The sequence below is a fragment of the Vigna umbellata genome, chromosome 1, assembly GCF_029865625.1.
Source record: "Vigna umbellata cultivar VRB3 chromosome 1, Vumbellata_1.0, whole genome shotgun sequence".
Taxonomy (NCBI): domain Eukaryota; kingdom Viridiplantae; phylum Streptophyta; class Magnoliopsida; order Fabales; family Fabaceae; genus Vigna; species Vigna umbellata.
Window position 1 is genome coordinate 82,969,246 of NC_142165.1, and position 20,393 is coordinate 82,989,638.

A 20,393-nucleotide genomic window follows, 5' to 3' on the forward strand; every position below is an offset into this window, starting at 1 on the left:
TTGCTCCATCCTTACGGTCGTAAAGGTTGTCTTCAACAATCCTCGGCCCCACGGTGGACGCAAAAATGTTTCTGCTGAATGAGACCGGGGAAAACTCCTGCTGCCTCCGCCCGGAAACACTCCTCCTCGCTCGATCGGTCCTTCTCCCTTCGCTCTCCTCGCGCTTGTTCTCAACACAAATGGGTTGACCTATAGCAAACACTCCGACGCTCAAGTCAGAATGGGCTTTTGCAAGTCTATATAATTATCAAAGAACAGAGAGTTTACCTTCTCCTTTGACTGCTATTTATATGATTTCAGAGCATATTACCCATTAATTTACCTCTTAATGGCTTTCAATGCACACCTTAAATACTCGTCAATTACCGTTACCTCATTAACTACACATTCATGAGCATTCAACTATTGTCTCCAGTCCACAGTTTTATACATCTGTCCGACCGGACATATTGCCCGCTCGACATTGTCCAAACCTTCTCGACTCCATCACACACAAAAGCTTTAGGACACTAGTTGATCTTATGAAGTATGAAAAACTAAAATAGAGTTTTCTATTTCTATTTTAAATGGGTCTCGTACTTGGTATACAATTAAGCCTCTTATAGTCGTTCTATGACCGAGATTTGTTATCTTGAATTAATGGTTACAATCCTTTTACATTCAAGTCTTCGAGACAAAAGTCTAATATATATTTAGATTTTATGTGAGTTGAACATAGAGCGTAATGAGACTAAAGTTGATTAAGTCATATAGTACATCAATTAATAATCATATCGTAATTAACTTTATTAAATTAAGTGTAAATTTAGGTTTTAAAAACTTATCAGAATTAAATAATAATTTAATTGCTTCAATTTTTCAAAAAAAAAAAACTCGATTAAAAAAAAAGTAAAAGACTTATTTAAGAAAATTAAACCACTGTAGGTATATTACTAAATCCAAAAAGAAAAATAAGTCTTTAGTTATAAATGCAATTAATCAATTGAGAAATCGAGATGTGACTTTGTTCAACTTATTGGAAAAAAATTTACATCAAGAAAAGTATATAAAACCTTATACATTGGCTTTACAATTTTAAGATTTATTTTATAATTAAAAATATCACTTTGTTGCTCAATCTAAAGGTTTAGTAAAATAATTGAGTGTGGAAAGTTTACTAACCTAATTTAACTTGAATTTATTACATCTTTGACTTACAAGATTGACCCAAATTATTCTACGTTGTTTTTGTCTAGACTTATATCAATTTTAAAAGATAAAGAATTGTATTGGTTAAAACTAAAGTTTGAAGATATAAGTATGCTAAGATCGACAAAAATATGTCTTGTCAAGACTAATTCATCATGTCTTATTCAAGATTATTCCAAACAATATTTTATTTAAAGTCATATTAAAGATGTTGAAATTAAAGTCACACCAAATATAAAACGGGACAGAGTTGTTTATAAGTTTTTTAAAAATCCATCAACTTCTCCTTGCCACTCATACGACAAATCTTATAAAATGATACAAATACTATAAAACCTTACCTAAAATCAAATTATGAACTTAGATAGTATAAATTTAAATAAGAAATTTAATGTGTACAATTTTCACTCAATAGTTTTTAATCTGATTTAAATTTGAACTACTATGATCTACGATTACGGTTGATTGGATAGGGATCAAACACATATTTCTCGTATTTTGCACTACCGAACTTTAAATTACTAAAATATATTGAATTAAAATGGCAGTAAACAAAAAAAAATTAAAATTTGCTTTGATTTATTATAATTTATTGATGAACTGAGATACAAAAGATATTGGAAAAATATTTCCCAATAGGACAAAACAAAAATAAGAAAGTAAACAGTGCGTTAAGTTGGAAGCCAAGTTTTAAGATAAACACACAAAGATGTAATCAAAGACAGCTGATAATAATTCAAGCATTGGCCAAAAGGTAAGCCTCAATGACCTTGAAAAGAGCATCACTCTTGGCCTTGCCAGCTTTGAGCTCATTTTCATTGGGTGGAGCATCTCCTTTGCTGTGGTATTTTATACTCAGCTTTACAACTGAGCCTCCGTTGGGACCATCGCTAAGTTTGGAGTCAATCGTGATCTTCTCTGCAGTGTCTGGCAAAGCAGCACCTCCAACAATGCTGTAACTGTATCCCAAATTGTCCTCATCTATTCCTTCTATTTTGTGCAACACAAACTTTGTCTCCCCATCTGTCCATTCGTTCGTTCATTCACAATTGGCAGTTATATATATAATGGTATAACGCAGATAGAGAAAATATGTAGAAAAGGAGTGAAGATGTATCTTACCCTCAAGGAAAGAGATCTTCTTGATGGTTCCTGGGCCACCGTTGCCCTCAACGATTTCAACACTCTTAAAGGAATCAACAGCCTTTGGGACGATGTTGTCGGCGTCTTTTACAAGAGCTTTGTAAAGGGTGGCAGGAGCCACGGGAGAGGTGGTTTGGTCCTCGAATGTGAAAACTGCCATGGTGAATGGAATGGAAGAATTGAAGGTGAAGATGTTTGTTGCTGTGTTGTGTTGTGTGTGGCTCTTTGGCAGAGGAGTGCCATCTATTTATAAGGAAAGCAAGGCCTCTCGATGGTTTCACAATGCTTCAACGAAGGTGCCGACTCACTCATTAATTTAATATTGATCATGTACATGATGCGTATGTCTCGTTTTATCCTTTACACACTTCAATGAAAATCATTTCTTTGAACAAATTTCATATGAAGTAGTTTAATAGCAAGTCATCATGGGACGATATTTCCAAACAACCTTATGTTTGCAAATACTCCAGTAATAATTTGTTACCTTTTTCCATTTTTCATGTTGTCTTTCTTTCTGTTATTTCAGTAATTTTAAATTTTCAAACATTGCTTTTTCCACTTGTATAATCTGTGATATTTCAACCAATTTTTTTATTTAGTGTTAAACACTATAAATTTTACATTTGTTTCGCAATTACTGTGATTTTTTAATAATTCAAACTAAAAGAAAAAGTTTCCTAAGAAATTATTCATAAAAAGATTGAGTGGCGCATACATCACGTTCAACTATGGCGACTGCACGTGTACTGTATTTGCAGGAATGAACGATTTTATATCAATACCTGAATCTTCTTTTAGTTTGAGCTTTAAAATAAATAATATTTAAATTTATAATATCTATTTTTAAATAGTTAGTTCTATTTTGGACAAATATCTATCTTGGTTACTCATTTCATTTTTTTTCTCTAAAATTTTATAAGTATTACTTATTAACTATTTATATAATTAATAAAGTATCAATTAGTCATTACACAAAAAATTATCAATATTAATTGTGGAGTAAATTTAAATTAACATCTGTAATAGAAAAGTTTACAGTAAAATCTATTTTATAAATAAATATGAGGAATACATTTTTAAAATATTAATAAATGATTTTAGAATATTCATTTAAAATAAAAATATTTATTGAAAATATATACGGTATGAAATTGTAGAAACGATATTAATATTTAGTATAAATTAATACTACTTTTATATATAAGGGTACTTTCTGGAAATTGGTTATTAAAAAATCTTTATAAAAGAAACAGCATCTAGAAGGCGTCTAGGAAAGCATCACAGGCTATCCCACATTCCGTCAAAGGAATACTTTGATTGACATTTTATTAATTGCATTGTGTCAATTTATTAGTAATTTATGATAGTAAAGAGTGAAAACTATTATTCCAATTATATAAAGAATTAAATATTATTTTTAGAAAAAAAAATTAAGAAAAATTCATATACGATTTGTATGTTAAAATATTTGTTTACTATTTTTTTCTTTTTAAAAAGTATAGCTTATTTAATGTAAGCCATAAATTAAAGTAATTATTATTATATAATACAAAATTAAGAGTGACCTATACGATACCATATCCTATTTTATTTAATTTTAAAAAATACATACACATGCCTCTGTTTTTTACATTAAAAGTATAAATATAATGTTTTTAAAATTTAAGGAGGTATATTTATATATATAAATTTAAGAGGAAATGTCTATAATTTAAGAAAACATGAGAGACTCTTAACGTAATTCTCTTCGAAATGATCCATTCCGGCAAGCAAACAGTCGCCATCGTTGATCGTTGAAACTGACGTGTATGCAATTTGACTTCTTTGATTTTGAAAGTTTTTCGAGACACAATGTTGGACAAACACAAAAAGATGAAAGAATCATGACATACTATCTCTGAAAAATTGTTTATTCAGAAACAAAGAACCGCCAATGATATCGGCTTCACACTTGATGTGTTATGGTAACAAATGGTATGAGCTATGCATTGTGCTTATAAATAGAGACCACTCTCCTCTCCTAAATACTCACACCAAACATCTTCTCCTTCTATTCTCATATTATACAGTCTTTCATTCCGTTCAATCTCATTAAGAATTCATCCATCATGGCAGTTTTCACATTCGAGGACCAAACCACCTCTCCCGTGGCTCCTGCCACCCTTTACAAAGCTCTTGTAAAAGACGCCGACAACATCGTTCCAAAGGCTGTTGATTCCTTTAAGAGTGTTGAAATCGTTGAGGGCAACGGTGGCCCAGGAACCATCAAGAAGATCTCTTTCCTTGAGGGTAAGATACATCTTCACTCCTTTTTTACATATTTTCTCTATCTGCATTATACCATTATATATCTAACTGCCAATTGTGAATGAACGAACGAATGGACAGATGGGGAGACAAAGTTTGTGTTGCACAAAATAGAAGGAATAGATGAGGACAATTTGGGATACAGTTACAGCATTGTTGGAGGTGCTGCTTTGCCAGACACTGCAGAGAAGATCACGATTGACTCCAAACTTAGCGATGGTCCCAACGGAGGCTCAGTTGTAAAGCTGAGTATAAAATACCACAGCAAAGGAGATGCTCCACCCAATGAAGATGAGCTCAAAGCTGGCAAGGCCAAGAGTGATGCTCTTTTCAAGGTCATCGAGGCTTACCTTTTGGCCAATGCTTGAATTATTACCAGCTGTCTTTGATTACATACACCAAACTTTCCCTCTGTGTTTATCTTAAAGTTGGCTTTCAACTTATAGTACTTAAGTTAAGGTTTATTGTAAGGGTGATCTTTGTACCCACTACATCAACCGTAGATCAATAAGTTATAATAAAGGATAGTATTACTATCACTTGAAGTTTGTTTTTTCTTTAATGTTTATGTAGTGAATTTATATAAAACTTGAAATTACTCCATGTTGGACTCTCATGTCTCATTGACAAAGGTCGTTAACGCTTATGTGTATAGCTTTGCTTTTCTCCTTCCAGCAGCCCATTTCCTCGTGCAATCCTCTCCTCCTCCTACATCTGATGCAACTGTTACTCTTCCTTCTTTTGTATCTATCAATTATATAAAAAAAACTTGTTTTTATTTTCATATATAGATAATTTCTTTCTTCATCGTATTTAGTGAAAAAGATGGAATAATGATTGAATTGTTGTTACAAATCTAATATAATCAATACGGAGATTCATATTTGGAAATACATAAGTCTAAATTGAGAAAATTGAGTACGATAAAAGGATGATAAACTCATAAAATTAAGTTCGATATAAAATTGAAAACTCATAAATTTATTATTTTAAGGTTTTTAAAAGTAGTTAGGAAAATGACAGCGATTATTTTCGCCCATAGACAGCGATTTTTGAACCAAGGCATATACAGACAAAAAAAAAAAGAGGTAGACTTTTTGCCTCGGTTAAAAATCGAGGCAAAAAGGGACATGTTTTCGCCTCGGTTCCTTTTAGACCGAGGTAGTATCTCAGACTCTACTGCCTCGGTTGGGACTTGAACCGAGGCAGTAGAGTGTTTTTTATTTTTAATTTTTGCATTTTCGCTTTCTATTTCTTAGCATCTGGTTTAAAAGAAATAAGATATCTCTTCTAAACTCCAAGCAACAAAGATATTCTTTGTCCAGGGTCTCCATTTAACGCTGAACTGAATAACAGTCGCATAAGAGATTTCGAATCCAAACCATCTCATACTTGATTAGCCTTACTGATCTCTGGTTTAATGGTCCTATTCTGCCGTGTTTTCTCAACCTTTTTATCATCTCCATTTTTAGCATCTCCATTTGAGGAATGATTCTTTAGAACCATTGAAATATATACCTTAGAAGCTCCTGCTAGCTTAAAGCGTTCAGTTCCAGCATCAAGGTTTTCCTTCCAACCACTCATTCCTAATTTGCATTCAACTTGGGATCTTTCAAAAAGCTTTCATCTTCTCCTCTGCGTTGTCAAAAAGTTGAAGTGTCTCTTTAGAATCCCAGCCAGACATATTTTATTTTGAGATTAAACAAAAATGTCAAACCTTTTCAAATGAACACACCAGATTGTATTTTGGGCACATATCAATGACATCGGCATTCTGGAGAAGCTTGATAACAAGGCGCCCACAAATCTTCAACACTTCATTCTCACATCGGACCACCAACCAACAACTGTGCCACCTTTACCGAACCACCACAGGCCACCATGCGAAGTCTTCTTCTCCAACGCTTCACAACCACCATGCGCCTCTGCCAATCAAGCCCACGCAGCCTACGAAGGACTCCGCTGCTAGCCACCGAAACCCCCATGGCTACTCCACTGGCGCAAACATCAACAACCCTCACCGGATCCCCAAAAAGAAATTCCCCACACTAAAAACCCTAACTTTCTCAATCGCCATGTCCCGCCGCTCCTTCGGCACACTTTTGCCGTGCTCTTGTCGCCTCCGCCACTGAGATGCCTACTCCATCGATTTCACATCCTCTTCCCTGCAACCAGAATAGAACCAGAAAGAGAAGAAGAATGACCAATTGCACCGCCATGAGCCACCACGAGCACCGCTGCGAGCAACCACGAACGCCGCCTGTCACGCCATCTCCACACCGTCGCTGTGAGGTCGTTGTCTCCTCTCAAGATGTCGATCATCCTTGCTCCAACGTGGTCGTCTACGGTGAAGAGAAATGGAAGAAGGAGAGGAATTCTCCCTGGCTTGTGCGGGATGAGGATAAAGAGAGAAAGTATTTTCGTGAGCTTTTTTAGGGTTGGATGTGCGAGAAGGAGAGGAATTCTCCCTGGTGACGCGACCCATGGGCTGGTCCATGAAGAAACAAGAAGTCCAGTGTTAGGCATGGAATTCAAAATGCTTTTTTAGGGTGTTAGGCCTCGGTTAGAATATTAACCGAGGTCATATGATGTGTATATGTCTCGAGTCTCAAGTGAACCGAGGCTGTAGATCAAGATTAAAAAAGTTGTCAGGCCAAAAGTTAAATCAGCAGAAATTTTGCAAGATATTATGCATCGGTTGAATATTTAACCGAGATCATATGATGTATATGCCTCGGTTCTCCTTGAACCGAGACAGAAAAGTTCGACTAAACTACAAAAATGCCACCGCATTCTGATAAGCTTCGGTTGCTCCTAAACCGAAGCATATTGTGCGATTTTAAATCCTCTTTTTTTACTAGTGGTATAAACTCTTATGTAGGTTGAACTTAAATTTAAGTGGTTTATCTCTCCAATGAATCTCGTTCCTCGAAAGATTTATTAGTGGGATCAAAGTCGATGGTTAGTCTTTGTGACCAACTCATAAAACCCCTTAGTAGTATCAGAGTTAATTATTCACCTTAGGGACTGGCTTATATGTGTACAATATGGTCCAAATATCGCAAGTCTTTATGACAAAAGCTTCAAGATGTGGAGATTCTAAAGAATCTAATATGAGTTTAAGTTCCACGTTAGATCGATATGAGAAAATTGAGCATGATATAAGGATGAAGACACAAAAACTCATTGTCTTAAGGGTTTTTGTTGGAAGTAGTGTCAATGCTTATGTGGGTTGGGCTGAAATCTTATTAGTGTTGTGTCTTCCTAATGAACATCCACCCTCGTAAGACTCGTCAATTGTAACAGAGTCAATGGTTAGTGTTGATAGGCGGAGCTATGTGAAAGCTAAACCCACATATATCCCATATGTGTTTCTGATGATGACAACAACAAAAATGTTTTAATAGTTTCTTGCACACATTAAGCAAAGTTGTTGTTTATATATTTGATTGTGCTTGACTATATGTTATGGATATTCATCATGTTTAAATCTGTGATATGTGATTATATTTGTGATATGCATATTTGGTTAAAGATTGATAAAACTCTTTGCACCCTGTATATATGGATGAATAAATTGTTTACACAGTCTATAAAATTTGTTTCAAGTCATTTGATATATGAGTACATGATTAATTGTGGCAAACTACTAGTTTTAACCGATTACATTATGTGGATAATCGATTAAAACTTGTGTCTTTGCATATACTTGATTACTGAGTGCATTGATGAGTTTTTGGATGAAAAAGTTTTCAAATTTGTTTAAGTGTGATACTTAACTAATTACAGTCTTTTCTTAATCGGTTAAAACATGTATGCATTGAAAACTTGTTTTTTGATAAGTCATAACTACCTTAATGGTCATATTTTTAAATACTATGACTTGCATTAATTACTTAATTGATTACATGTTATGCTTAAACTGTTAAATGCGTTAAATGTAATTTTGTTAAAGCAGTATTAATTGCTTAACCGATTACATTAATAACATAATCGATTAAATTGCGTCAGTAGTATCATTTCTATAAATTGACGCATAACTCTTTGCATTAAACAACTTTTTGAATCATAACTTTCATATTTGATAAAGTTTGTTGAGTTCATAATTGTAGGAGCGTCTGTTCTCCAAGAATCAAGATGAATTTCATTTAGAAAGAAATCAAATCAAGATTCTTGAAGAGTTGTTGAACTTTCAAAGTCTGATCAATCTGAACTGTTAGGTGTTCTATTGGAAGATCATAATCGTTTTCAATCATCTATGATATTGATGTTCTCGTATGTTGTTCTTTTCTTTGTTATATTGAATTCATCATCTCTTTAAAGTGAACCTTAATATCTAAATAATATTTTTATCTTAATGTTTATTGAGGATGTTTTGGAGAGGAAGAGAGAGAGAAAAAATGTAAAAAAAATCAAGACATAAAAAAATTAAAAAGTTCAAGACCTTGAATGAAGGACTCTCTATACAGAGTTCGATGCTTTTCTATTCTAGCGACAAATAATATTTAGTCAAGATAGACACGCCCATGTCATGCCATACAAGCACCAACAATCATTTCGTAGTCGAGTTTAGAAAAGGAGAACATCCACCAAGTTCCAATGTCTTGGAATCATGTAAAATTCATCATTTTGATGATACCAATGGTACTTTCGTAATGGACCCAAACGTTGTTAGTAAGACTCCTCTAGATGTTTCCTGCCAATGTTCTTCTGCAAAAAAAAAAACATTTCTCTCCAATCTTGCTTACTAGAAGATCGTCTTTTAGAAGCTACACATATTTTGGTTTTAACATTTGTTATGCATGCGATTGAAGAAGCATTTCATCAAGACTGTTGTATTCGTCCAACGACCCTTGTTATTGTTGAAGACCTTTGAAGAGGAAGTACTTGTGTCGATGGACAATACTCTTTGCTACATCAGACAACAAGCCTTCAATCTCTAGACCTCAACGTGTTATCTTCACACCTCAACCTGACATCCCCATAACAACCACTACCACCCAACAAACTCAACCACTCGCCATGCTCCCTCCAAAAATCACCCTTGCCCTATCCAATGTCATATTCACCTCCTCCATCCTGGATCAAGTATCTTCACTCATTATTGAAAATAATGTGCGAGAAGAAGTAAAAATTGTTGCAATGATAGAAGCAAATTAGCAAAAAAAGTGTGTGAAGCTGACCTTGTTATCAATTCCATCAATTCCTTAACTAGCTAACTTCTCACACCCAAACTTGTTGACCCAACACCACCACCACCACCTAGGTAGTGATGTGGTCTCTAAACCCTTTGATGTTTATCAAATAAGGGGGAGGAAAATATGTTAAACAATTTTGTTTAAGGGAAGAAAACATTTTTATGATAAGGGGAGAAGTTATTTTTAAATCTTGTACATTTTTTTATGAAAATCATATATTTTCTTATGTTGTTTATTTTTGTTTTCCCTATAACTATTTTTTTTCTCTGATACTTATATGATTTTCTCTAATAATAATTTGATATGTTCTAATGCAATTATTTTTTATATACTCTGATACTTAGAATTTTTTACATGCTCTTATGCTTATATGTTTATTTCATTGATGTGATATTTCTCTTACTCTGGTTAATTAATTATGCATTTATGCTTTGGTACATTCATTTTTACATTTTCTCTAAACAATGATTTATGACTTATAGGAAGTCATTTATCATTTCATTCTCTTATTGAATACATGTTATATGCTCTTATATATCATGTGCATAAATGACTAGTATGATAGAAATCGCTCTGATCAATTTTGAATATCCATCACATAAGCTGATATAGACGATTAGTTAAATGTTCTACTATAAATAACTGATATACTAAATGTATAAAAGACTAGATAAACTACTAGCATGATAAAGTTTATATGATCAATTTTGTCTTCTTTCTCTTATGCCTATTTCGCATTAGTATAAGTATTTGTTAAACATAAAAATGGAAGAGATTGTTAATACAAGATTGTCTAGGAACCCTTTATTTTATAGTTTAATAAAAGCATTTATAAAAGTGATCGTCTAGGATAACGAGCTAAACGCTATATATGATTAAACAAAATCTTGAATGCAATGTCTATCCTAAAGGCTAAAGAGAATAGTCTAGCATAAATATAATAGTTTACTCTAGACGCAACGATTTGATAAATAGACTAGCATAAATGTTATAGTACATGGACCTTGCTAAATGTTACAATGAACGCCTATAGTTTTAAATCCAAATGTATGAGTAGTACTCATTTGTCCGTTTCTCTTTATCTAATGTAGATACATGAAAGATTAATGTTTTATTCAAAAGTTCTACGCTGGTTCAGAAGAACATTAAGAGATGCGAAGACATTCTTGGAATGTTTCTTCAATGTCTTTTGTTTGCCTAATCTATACAAGCAACACAGTTGTCTCTACAAAAGCAAAATAGCATTTGACCTAGTACAAAATGCTACAACATCTACATCTAAGTTAGTGCTTCTGAGTAATGAATCTTTCTTAAAGTTGCCTGTATAAAGAAGACTTTATGAAGAGAAGAAAAATAACTAATTGCATATAAAGAAAACTCTTTGTAATAAGTTTTCAGATAAACTTTATATTGATTTAATTCCTCTCTAAGAGAGCTTATCAATATGTTCTTGTTTTAAAATCATTTTGTTTTTTTAGATAATCAAAACTTATTTAAAACACTTTGTTATTTAATTATGGGGGAGTTAAACATTATAGTTAGTTGGATTATTTTATACTAGAATTTGTAAAACTCGTTGTCTTCTAAAAAATAATAAATCCTTTAAGAGTATTTAAAGAAGAACTAAAAATAACTCAATTGAAATGAACTAGTATAAAAACAAGTTTTTGTTTACTCACTTTCTAAGGGTTTTTTGAAACATTCACAATCAAGCAAAGTTAAAATTTTCCCAATACCAACTCCTTAAACTTCTATAATAAAAATAAAAGCTTGTAAATAAAATAAATTTTATAATTTAAATAAACCTTTTTAATTATTTTGAAACTATAGTTAATGAAATATAGGAATAAGAAGAAAAAGAGGTATAAAGACGATGGTTGAACATGCTAAAAAGTATTACAAATATTTGGAAAATAAATTCAGACGTCTAATATTTTTTCTTGGCTGGTCAAGAATAACTACAAGATGATGCTTCCCTTCATTTATATATATTATAAAGTATATTCAAAATATATATTAATATATTTCAAAAAATAATTTATAAATAAAATTTAAAAGTTATTCTATGTAAAAAATAAATTTCAGTTGAAAGGAATGTAGACACCGATAGTAAAAAGCTTGGCTTACTGACCTAAAATGTAAATAATATTTTGAAGTTGGGAAAACATTATTAGTTGGTGAGGTCACAGGGTGAGAGAGTGAGAAAGAAGAGAGATGGAGCTTTCTCAGCTTGGTTTCTTAGAAGAATTGGTAGCTCCAAGAAGAGAGACATGGAATGCTTTGTCCAGTGGGTTCTTGGAGCTATTGTCTAATGGTTGGAGTTTTGACACTTTTCTTGATAACCCATCTTTCCCCTCCTCTAACACCCTCTTTGGTGCATTTTCAGCACCATTAGACCGCAGATTTGAATGCCCTTTCACCAATGAACTACCACCATACCCATTTCCCGATGCCTTCACAATGCCATTGCCAGACCTTCAACCTGGCAACGATCATCCCTCACCTCCACTTCCACCCACACTCGAGGATGCAGATATTGCCTTTTATCACAACAACAATAACAACTTTCAAGAAATCAAGACTGTCTGCAAAGTTGAAGAACATGGTGTTGAGAATCCACAACCCACAGAGATTCCACTCTTCAACACAGCCATGTCTGATGATGGAGAGAGAAAACACAAGTCCAAAAAGCTAGAGGGACAGCCCTCAAAGAATCTCATGGCAGAAAGGAGGAGAAGAAAGCGTCTCAATGACCGTCTTTCCATGCTTAGGTCAATAGTCCCCAAGATCAGCAAGGTGATTTCCAAAACGATATCTTTTGCTTTCTTTTAACCCTCACTTTTCCCCACTAGTAATATCTGAATCAGTATAAACAAAATTGGAATTCTCATGTTTGGCTTACATCCATAACATGATCCATGCTTGGTTTGTTTGTTTTCTTGATTTTGCTGTGTGACACACTGAACTGAGCAATATCAACTTTTAACAGATGGACAGGACCTCTATTCTTGGGGATACTATAGAATACATGAAAGAGCTTTTGGAAAGGATTGGCAAGTTGCAAGAAGAGGAGGTGGAAGAGGGCTCAAGTCAGATTAATCTGTTGGGCATTTCAAGGGACCAACTCAAACCAAATGAAGCAATTGTAAGAAACTCCCCCAAGGTACTCTGCCAAACCAAACCCCTGACTTAAAGCATTATCACAGACCCACTTTCTCAATAAATGTATTTGCAGTTTGATGTTGAAAGGAGAGACCAGGACACTAGGATCAGCATTTGTTGTGCCACAAAGCCTGGATTGCTACTATCAACCGTCAATACATTAGAAGCATTGGGCCTTGAGATTCAGCAATGTGTTGTAAGCAGCTTCAATGACTTTTCAGTGGAAGCATCTTGTTCTGAGGTCTGTATTCTATTTGGTCCCTTCAATCTTAATTGCATGCTTGAAACTCTACCGTAAACTTACTCTTTTCGTGGTCATAGGTAGGTGAACAGAGAAATAGCATTAGCCCTGAGGAGATAAAACAATCACTATTCAGAAATGCTGGGTTTGGTGGGAAATGTCTGTAGGAGAAAGATGGAAAATTGATAAAACAATTTGCAGATGGTGTTAAAGAAGCAACTTTCCTTCTTTAGTTTGTAATAAATGGAATTAGTGAAGTAGAAGTTTTAGTGAGATTCAGAATAAGCTGGTTTTGATTGACGATTTTCTTCTTTAAGCCACACCCTGTGTTTTAACATATACTGGGGGGCTATCCTTTAGTATGCTGCAAGTTCCCCTTTTGAAAAGCCCACATTTAAGTGGAACAATTAACACGGTAACATGATTTTTGCTGTGACTATTATGCTACTGTCAACCATAAAGTAAAGCCTATTATGACCATCGCTTTAATGTCAAACAATCCAACAATCAGATTGTGGTTACTCTTTTGGCAAGTATTCATTTTCTCTTGATTCCTGGTGAAGTGAAATTTAGGTTTGTTTTCACATATGACCATGATCACTTATTTTGTTTCTTTTCTTTTGGCTAGATTATAATCCATATATTACAATTATTTATCCTTCACACAAAGCACAATGTTGCCATTACCGGTTTGTGGTCAAATAATTTGTTTCAACAAACGAAGCTCCTGTTTGAATAAACACTTAATAAGTACTAATGAAAGAAAAAATGAATGGAAATAAAACAAAAAAGACTTTTCTATACGCAAAATCAGGAAGCTTTAAACTGCGGTTGAAGCTTCTACTTGAACATGTGAATCTGCGTACGTAGAAGTTACGAAGATAACATAAAAGGTATTGTACCTTCATTGGGCAATGATTAAATTTTCATATACCTGCATTATTACATGGTCTCATGAAAACAATAAATTATAGCTGAAGTTGTTGAAAGAATTCAGCGATGAAAAGAAAGGCAGTAAGAGGTCTTAAAAGTTAATTTTAACGGTCAGAAAAATGAAGAAAAGGTATGGATATATGAAGAAGGAAGGCCTATAAGGAAAGGGAAATGGCAGTGCAGAAAGATTTTTGGTGAAATGGGGTGTTGGCAATGCTGTAATGAAGAAAAGTCCAATTCCAGAGTCATTCTGGTTTTGTTTGTTTGTCGACCCACGTCAGCTTTCACGTGACTTGTTTTGAGCTTTGGTGTAGTTGTTTTCAGCGGGCCAAGTTGATCTTAAGAAAGTATTGAATGAGACAAGGGAAGCTCTTGAATTTCACAAACCGGGAGGGAGTCATTGACCATGAATATCTCTTTCAGTATTGGAAATTTGAACTTCATAGACTGTTGTCGTAGACTGCCATTTATTAGTCCCTGAAAATTCAGTCAATCTATTTTTACATGTGCTTCTATGTTTTAAGAATTTCGGTAAACTCCAAAGTTTATTTCAGTTTATGGGATATGCTTCATAATCCAAAAAGAATCCAGTCTATTAATTAAAATAAATTTTATTTGAGTTTTAACGTGGTTATCAAGTTAATTAACTATATATATATATATAATTTATGATTAGATAACCGTGTAAAAAATTGCACAGTTTGAATATACGTTTTCTTCTTGTGCTAATTTTAGCTAAATTCAATATTTTTAGTTGGAAGTTAAAAGGAAACCCCTTAAAATAACGATGGATAGGTGAAAAAAATTCATATTTTGAAATCCAATTCATATTACATTAAATTTATTGAAATATATTTATTTCAAATATAAATTTACATTTCTTGAATATTTAAGTCCAATTCATTTAATTAGATTTAGATAGAATATAAATTGGATTATTGTTTATAATTTAAAAATTTTAAATCAATGTGATGTGAGTTTGGCATAAACAAGACACTATGTGCTTAAGTTGGGCTCAAATCATACAAGATTGAGTAAGGTTGGAGTCAAATCATGTAAAATTTGTTTGTGTTGAGTCTAAGATAAGTTAAATCATGCCAAATTCAAGTCAGGCTAGGTCAGATCTAAAATAAGTTGGGCTAATCCAGACCCAAGTTAGGTTAGGCTAAGTTAGGTCTAACCTTAAGTTGGATTGAGCATAAGTCAAGTTGGGTTAGGCTAGATGTAGGTCAATATAGATTAAGTTGTGCCAAAGTCTAGTTAGGTTGAGTCACAACTATGTCAAGTTGCTTAGGCTAAGTCCAAGTTGGGTTGAGTTACTTTGGACCTCATAATAGGATGATTGGATCAAATAAAGGTTAGGGTAAATCTAATTGAGCCAACATTAAGTCAAACTAGAGTAGGCTTCTTTAGGTCAAGTTAGATTCAACCCAAGTTAGACCATGTTGGGTTATGCCTAAATTTGGCCAACTCGAGCTAAACCAAACTTGATTGCGACAAAGTTGAACTAAATGTAAATGGGTCCAAGTTAGGCCAAATAAAGAAAATATCGTCCAGGCTTATGTTAAGCCAAGTAGTTATATGTTTGGTTCAAGCCAAATCATTCTTAGTCCATAACAAGCTAAGATGATCAAGGCCTATGTTAGGTTGAATTGGTCCATGCCCAGGTTGAACTCAGTCAATCCTAATCTATGTCAAGTTGAGTCAGGGTCCATGTCACTTTGAGTAAAATGTTATATGACCTAAGTATTGCCAATTATCAGGATATTTCTTAAAGAAGATATTGACATTTAATGTTGCATGAAATGAAATTAATGTAGTTTTATGTCCATGTTTGTCAATTGAAATTGTTTTAATTTAAAAGTTCTCAATGATCAGAAAATGATTTGCTACAACCAAGCTCTATAAAACTATTATTTGAATAAAAAAAATAGAAAAGTAATCAATTGTGCTAAAATATTGTCAAAATCTTTCTATAACCTTAAAAACTTTATAAAAAGCCATTGTTGTGTTCATATATTAAATTAGAAGAAAATACATATATTTGTATATGTCATAAGATGCTAGAAAGCATTTTGGTGATCACGACCATGATAGATGAATTTGATCATGTCACATATTACTCATTCTACATCTACGAGGCTTATGCATTTCAAAATCACAATTTCGTCCCTAATCCAATGACACTATTAAGATATTTGTGGTTGTTAAAATGATACATTGGTTAGACCTAAATAAAAAATTCATCTTGTTCAACTCAACAACAACTATGCATTTGATAAGTCAGACATAACCCTTTTTTTCTTCTCAATGGTTAATGTAGAAGAGATGGGAATGTTGAGGTTGCTAAATATTGATTAAAATGCACTGAAACGATATAAGTATCAAATGCGATATATAAGGTAAAATATATTCAAATACATTTAAAATATATATTTATGTATATATATAATTCATAAAAATAAAATAAATAATGCAATTAAGATTTTTTAAATAACCATATTGAAATTCAAAATCAATGTGATCCAAAATAATCTTTCAAAACTCAAACATACCTACACATTATAGTTTTATACAAAAGTGTCTAATAATGAAAGTTAATTCTATCAAAATTTTTTACAAGAGCACTCTTTTATTTATTTTTAATTAAGTAGTACTCAAATGTCTATTTCTAAAATTGATTTCATGGAATAAAGAGCAAATATTACTAATTTTAAGTATGCTTTTAATGTTTGGAATAATATATAAACAAAAAGCGATGATAATTATATAAAGCAGAGAGATGTTATATATTAAATTAATTTAGGAAGGAGGGATTGGGGTGTGGGATCCTTGGTATAAGGGTCTTATTTTTGTGGGGTAGTAAAAAAGGTGGCGAACCCTCACTATTGAAATATTTTATTGTGAAAGTCTAACCCAAAGATTAACCAGTGTAATATAGTACTGTTAGTTGTATCAAACAAATAATATTTCTAACTTACAAACGCTCTTTCTATGTATATTAATCACTCTTTTATTTTCAATCATTTACTCTTCATATCTTTTATTGTTAACTATTATAGGTATTTTAAACCTATCCGAGCATATTCCTGTGGATAGATCCCTGTGAGAATGTTCTCCTTTTATTTTAACCAAGAAGAAACATTCTCATATTTTAAAGAATTCTATAAATGTTATGGAAAAATCTCATTTCATTCAATACAATCGAAATTTCTTTTATAAATATAGGAGGAGACTATTTATAGTGTAGGAACATCTATTAAATGACATTTAAATTATCTAACATAAAATGTAAATATGGAATATAAATACTTTTAAGCGTAGATGAAATTTAAACTACGTAAAGAAAGAAAATTTAAATTTTAAAATTTAGATATAAATTAATAACTCAAATTGGTCTATATTTATTATGTTAGAGTCACATTTTTCATGTTCATTTCCTAATAATGTAAAGTGCTGAATCTAATCTCCAAATATCTAACTGTTCACACTGGAATGGGCCAAACGTTTAATGTCTTTTTTTCAGTTTTTTTTTTCTTTCTTTCTATTTCTCTCCTCATATCAAAGAAGACACCCCACGTATGGTTTTGAATAAAGAATAAATAAGACGACAAAATATATCAAGTAAAAACTAAAATTGAAAGTTCAGTTCTATACGAAATAGAAATAGAAATAGAGAAATTTTTTTTGAAAAATATATAATTTGATTGCATAAAATAAATTGTACGTTTTGATAATATAATTCTCATTATATCCTAGTAAATAACTATTTCCTAAATATATACGAGAAGAAGAACATTTATAATTCAAAGAATTTATAACCAGACCAAAAATTAAAACACGATTCTTTTGAATTTTATAATGTTTCATGAGAAGAGAAACTTAAAAACAAGAAGATCATTAATTAATTACAGTTTGTGTGTTTGTTGGCGAGCAGATCTCGCTAGGTAAAAATTATGTGTTTGTAATTGTTGTTTTCTGTTATTTGTATGTGTTTTGGGCTTAAGATTTTAGTTTATAGTGGTACTCAAAGTTGAGGTAAACACTTTTGATTCATATAATATGCCTTTTGCATTCTTTTAGAGAGGTTTCTTTATGTTATTGTATTAAAACTTTGACTATTATCAAAGATTAACATTTTTGTGGTGAATAATCTTCCCTTAACTTATTAATATGTTAGATTGTGGTGTTCTCATCTTTGTCTTATTTCGTATTCTTCTCTTATTTATTTTTGTTATGTCTGTTATGGATTTAAATTCACAAGCGATTGTACTCTTTCTAGGACAAAATCATGTCATCTCATATTAGAGTCTGGTTCTAGTTTAAATATCCTTTTTTATCTTATTTGTTGTCATATTAAAAAAAACTTGAAAATTCTTGAATGTTTTTTTTCTATGCCTAGTTTTGAATTATGTATGGTTCGTTGTTTTTAAAATTTTATAAGGAGTAAAAACTCTAATATTTATCCAATTCTATTGAGTTTTTAATTTTTTGTATTTTTCTTTCTCTTACATTAGATTGTCCTTCAAACACTAAAACTCAAGCAAGATGAAGAGAAACAATTAATTAATAGAAAAATAGAAAACAGATAAAGGAAAAGAAGAGAAAGAAAAGACAGAGGGTGAAAGAAGAGAAAAATAAGAGAAAGAAAAGAGAGCAAGAGAGGAGAAAGAAAATACAGAAAGAGAGGAGAAAGACAAAGAGAGAGAAGAGAAAAAAGGAAACTGAGAGAAAAGTGAGAAAAAGAAGAGACTATCCTAATTTGGCATTAAAAGGAATTACTAACTGGTTTCTTTTTTGTTTTGTTGCTTAGGAAAAATTTGTTTATCAAAGAACCATGACATTAATAATGGAAGGAATATAGGATGACACAAAAGAAAGACACAATCTTAAAATTCAAAGAAACTGTGATAATTTGTTTTATCAATCTCTAATCCATGAGTTAGTTTGTTTGACTATCTTTATTTATACATAATTAAAATCATATTTATAATTTAATTGTTTAACTCGAAAATATTATTGTGATTTTCTTTTTGAGCATTTCATCTTAAATAAAAATTGTTTGATGATTTTTGTAGGTGGATATTTGATTACGGAGGTAGACCTCCAAACCTTTGGTAATAAGAGATGGGTTAGATCCAAATATCTCTTTATTAAAATTTTTATTTTTGATTATTTTCTTTCAGGTATTTGATCCTGGAGGTAGACCTCCAAACCTTTATAAGCTATTTTTTTTTTCTTATAGGATCATTTCATATTTTTACACTTTATAAAATATAATTTTTTCATTTGTTTTAATCTTAGCCTAACTTCATCTATCCTCTCTTCCATACTAAATTTAATTCCCATATTATTCATCTTTGTTCATTATCTCCACCAAACATGGAATGAGTTTTGAGTCTATAATATAAGGCACCCGCACAACATGTAGAATGTCTATATATATATAAGTAATGTCAAAAGGAAATCCCAAAACGTATTTGGATACTGTGGGAGCTTTCTGCTGTAATTGTGATCACCTCACCAGAGGTTTCATAGAAAGGAAGAATTATTATTTTTTTAGAAAATGGTAGAATATATATAAGCTTATATTTAGTTTGTGTTGGGATTTGTTTTAGATGAATTTATAGGAGTGAAAAATGGTAGATTTAAGAAAAATAAAATAAAAATTGTGGTTATTTGAATTAAAAAAAGAGAAAAAAAGAGAAAGTTTATTAAAATTTGTTAGTGATTTGATTGATATAATAAATTTAAAATAATTTTAAAACAATATATTTAATAAATTAATTAAACTATTTTTGCTAATATATATTTATTTTAATTAAATATTAAATTATAATTTTATATTTTTATTATCTTTTCAATTTTATAATATACTATTATTTTACAATTTTAGTTTTGTTATCATGTTCGTAATATCTTTATTTTTATCATTTTATTAATAGGTTACATTTTTACTTAACTATAGTATATATTATACATTTATTGAATTTTGAGTTTAAACTTAATGGACACATGTATTTATGAAAATTAAATTCTATATTTATAATTTTGTTTTTATTTTCGCACTTTCTTCAAATTTCATCAATGTCTATGATGATTGAAATATGATTGAACTCAAGAAAGCATAATGGAAAAATAGGAAAACTAAAACTAGATGAAAGTATATCTATTAATAAAACAAATGAACACAAAGTTTCTCTCTTTCCTGTGACTTT

At 31.6% G+C, this 20,393-nt stretch overlaps 3 protein-coding genes across 3 annotated transcripts; 2 read left to right on the top strand and 1 right to left on the bottom strand.

Moving 5' to 3' along the window:
- Positions 1–1,745: 1,745 nt before the first annotated feature.
- Positions 1,746–2,572, bottom strand: LOC124826033 (pathogenesis-related protein 2-like). Its single transcript, XM_047298794.2, has 2 exons — positions 2,311–2,572; positions 1,746–2,211 (listed from the first exon to the last, which is right to left on the bottom strand). The coding sequence occupies exons 1-2, from the start codon at positions 2,489–2,491 to the stop codon at positions 1,925–1,927; spliced, it is 468 nt and encodes a 155-aa protein (XP_047154750.1). The 5' UTR covers positions 2,492–2,572; the 3' UTR covers positions 1,746–1,924.
- Positions 2,573–4,378: 1,806 nt separating this feature from the next.
- On the top strand, positions 4,379–5,227 carry LOC124826023 (pathogenesis-related protein 2). The gene is made up of 2 exons (XM_047298787.2): positions 4,379–4,623; positions 4,723–5,227. Exons 1-2 carry the CDS (start codon positions 4,443–4,445, stop codon positions 5,007–5,009), a joined length of 468 nt encoding a protein of 155 aa, XP_047154743.1. The 5' UTR covers positions 4,379–4,442; the 3' UTR covers positions 5,010–5,227.
- Positions 5,228–12,005: 6,778 nt separating this feature from the next.
- Positions 12,006–13,965, top strand: LOC124826110 (transcription factor bHLH61-like). The gene is made up of 4 exons (XM_047298871.2): positions 12,006–12,635; positions 12,829–13,002; positions 13,075–13,242; positions 13,323–13,965. The coding sequence occupies exons 1-4, from the start codon at positions 12,054–12,056 to the stop codon at positions 13,407–13,409; spliced, it is 1,011 nt and encodes a 336-aa protein (XP_047154827.1). The 5' UTR covers positions 12,006–12,053; the 3' UTR covers positions 13,410–13,965.
- The last annotated feature ends 6,428 nt before the right edge of the window (positions 13,966–20,393 follow it).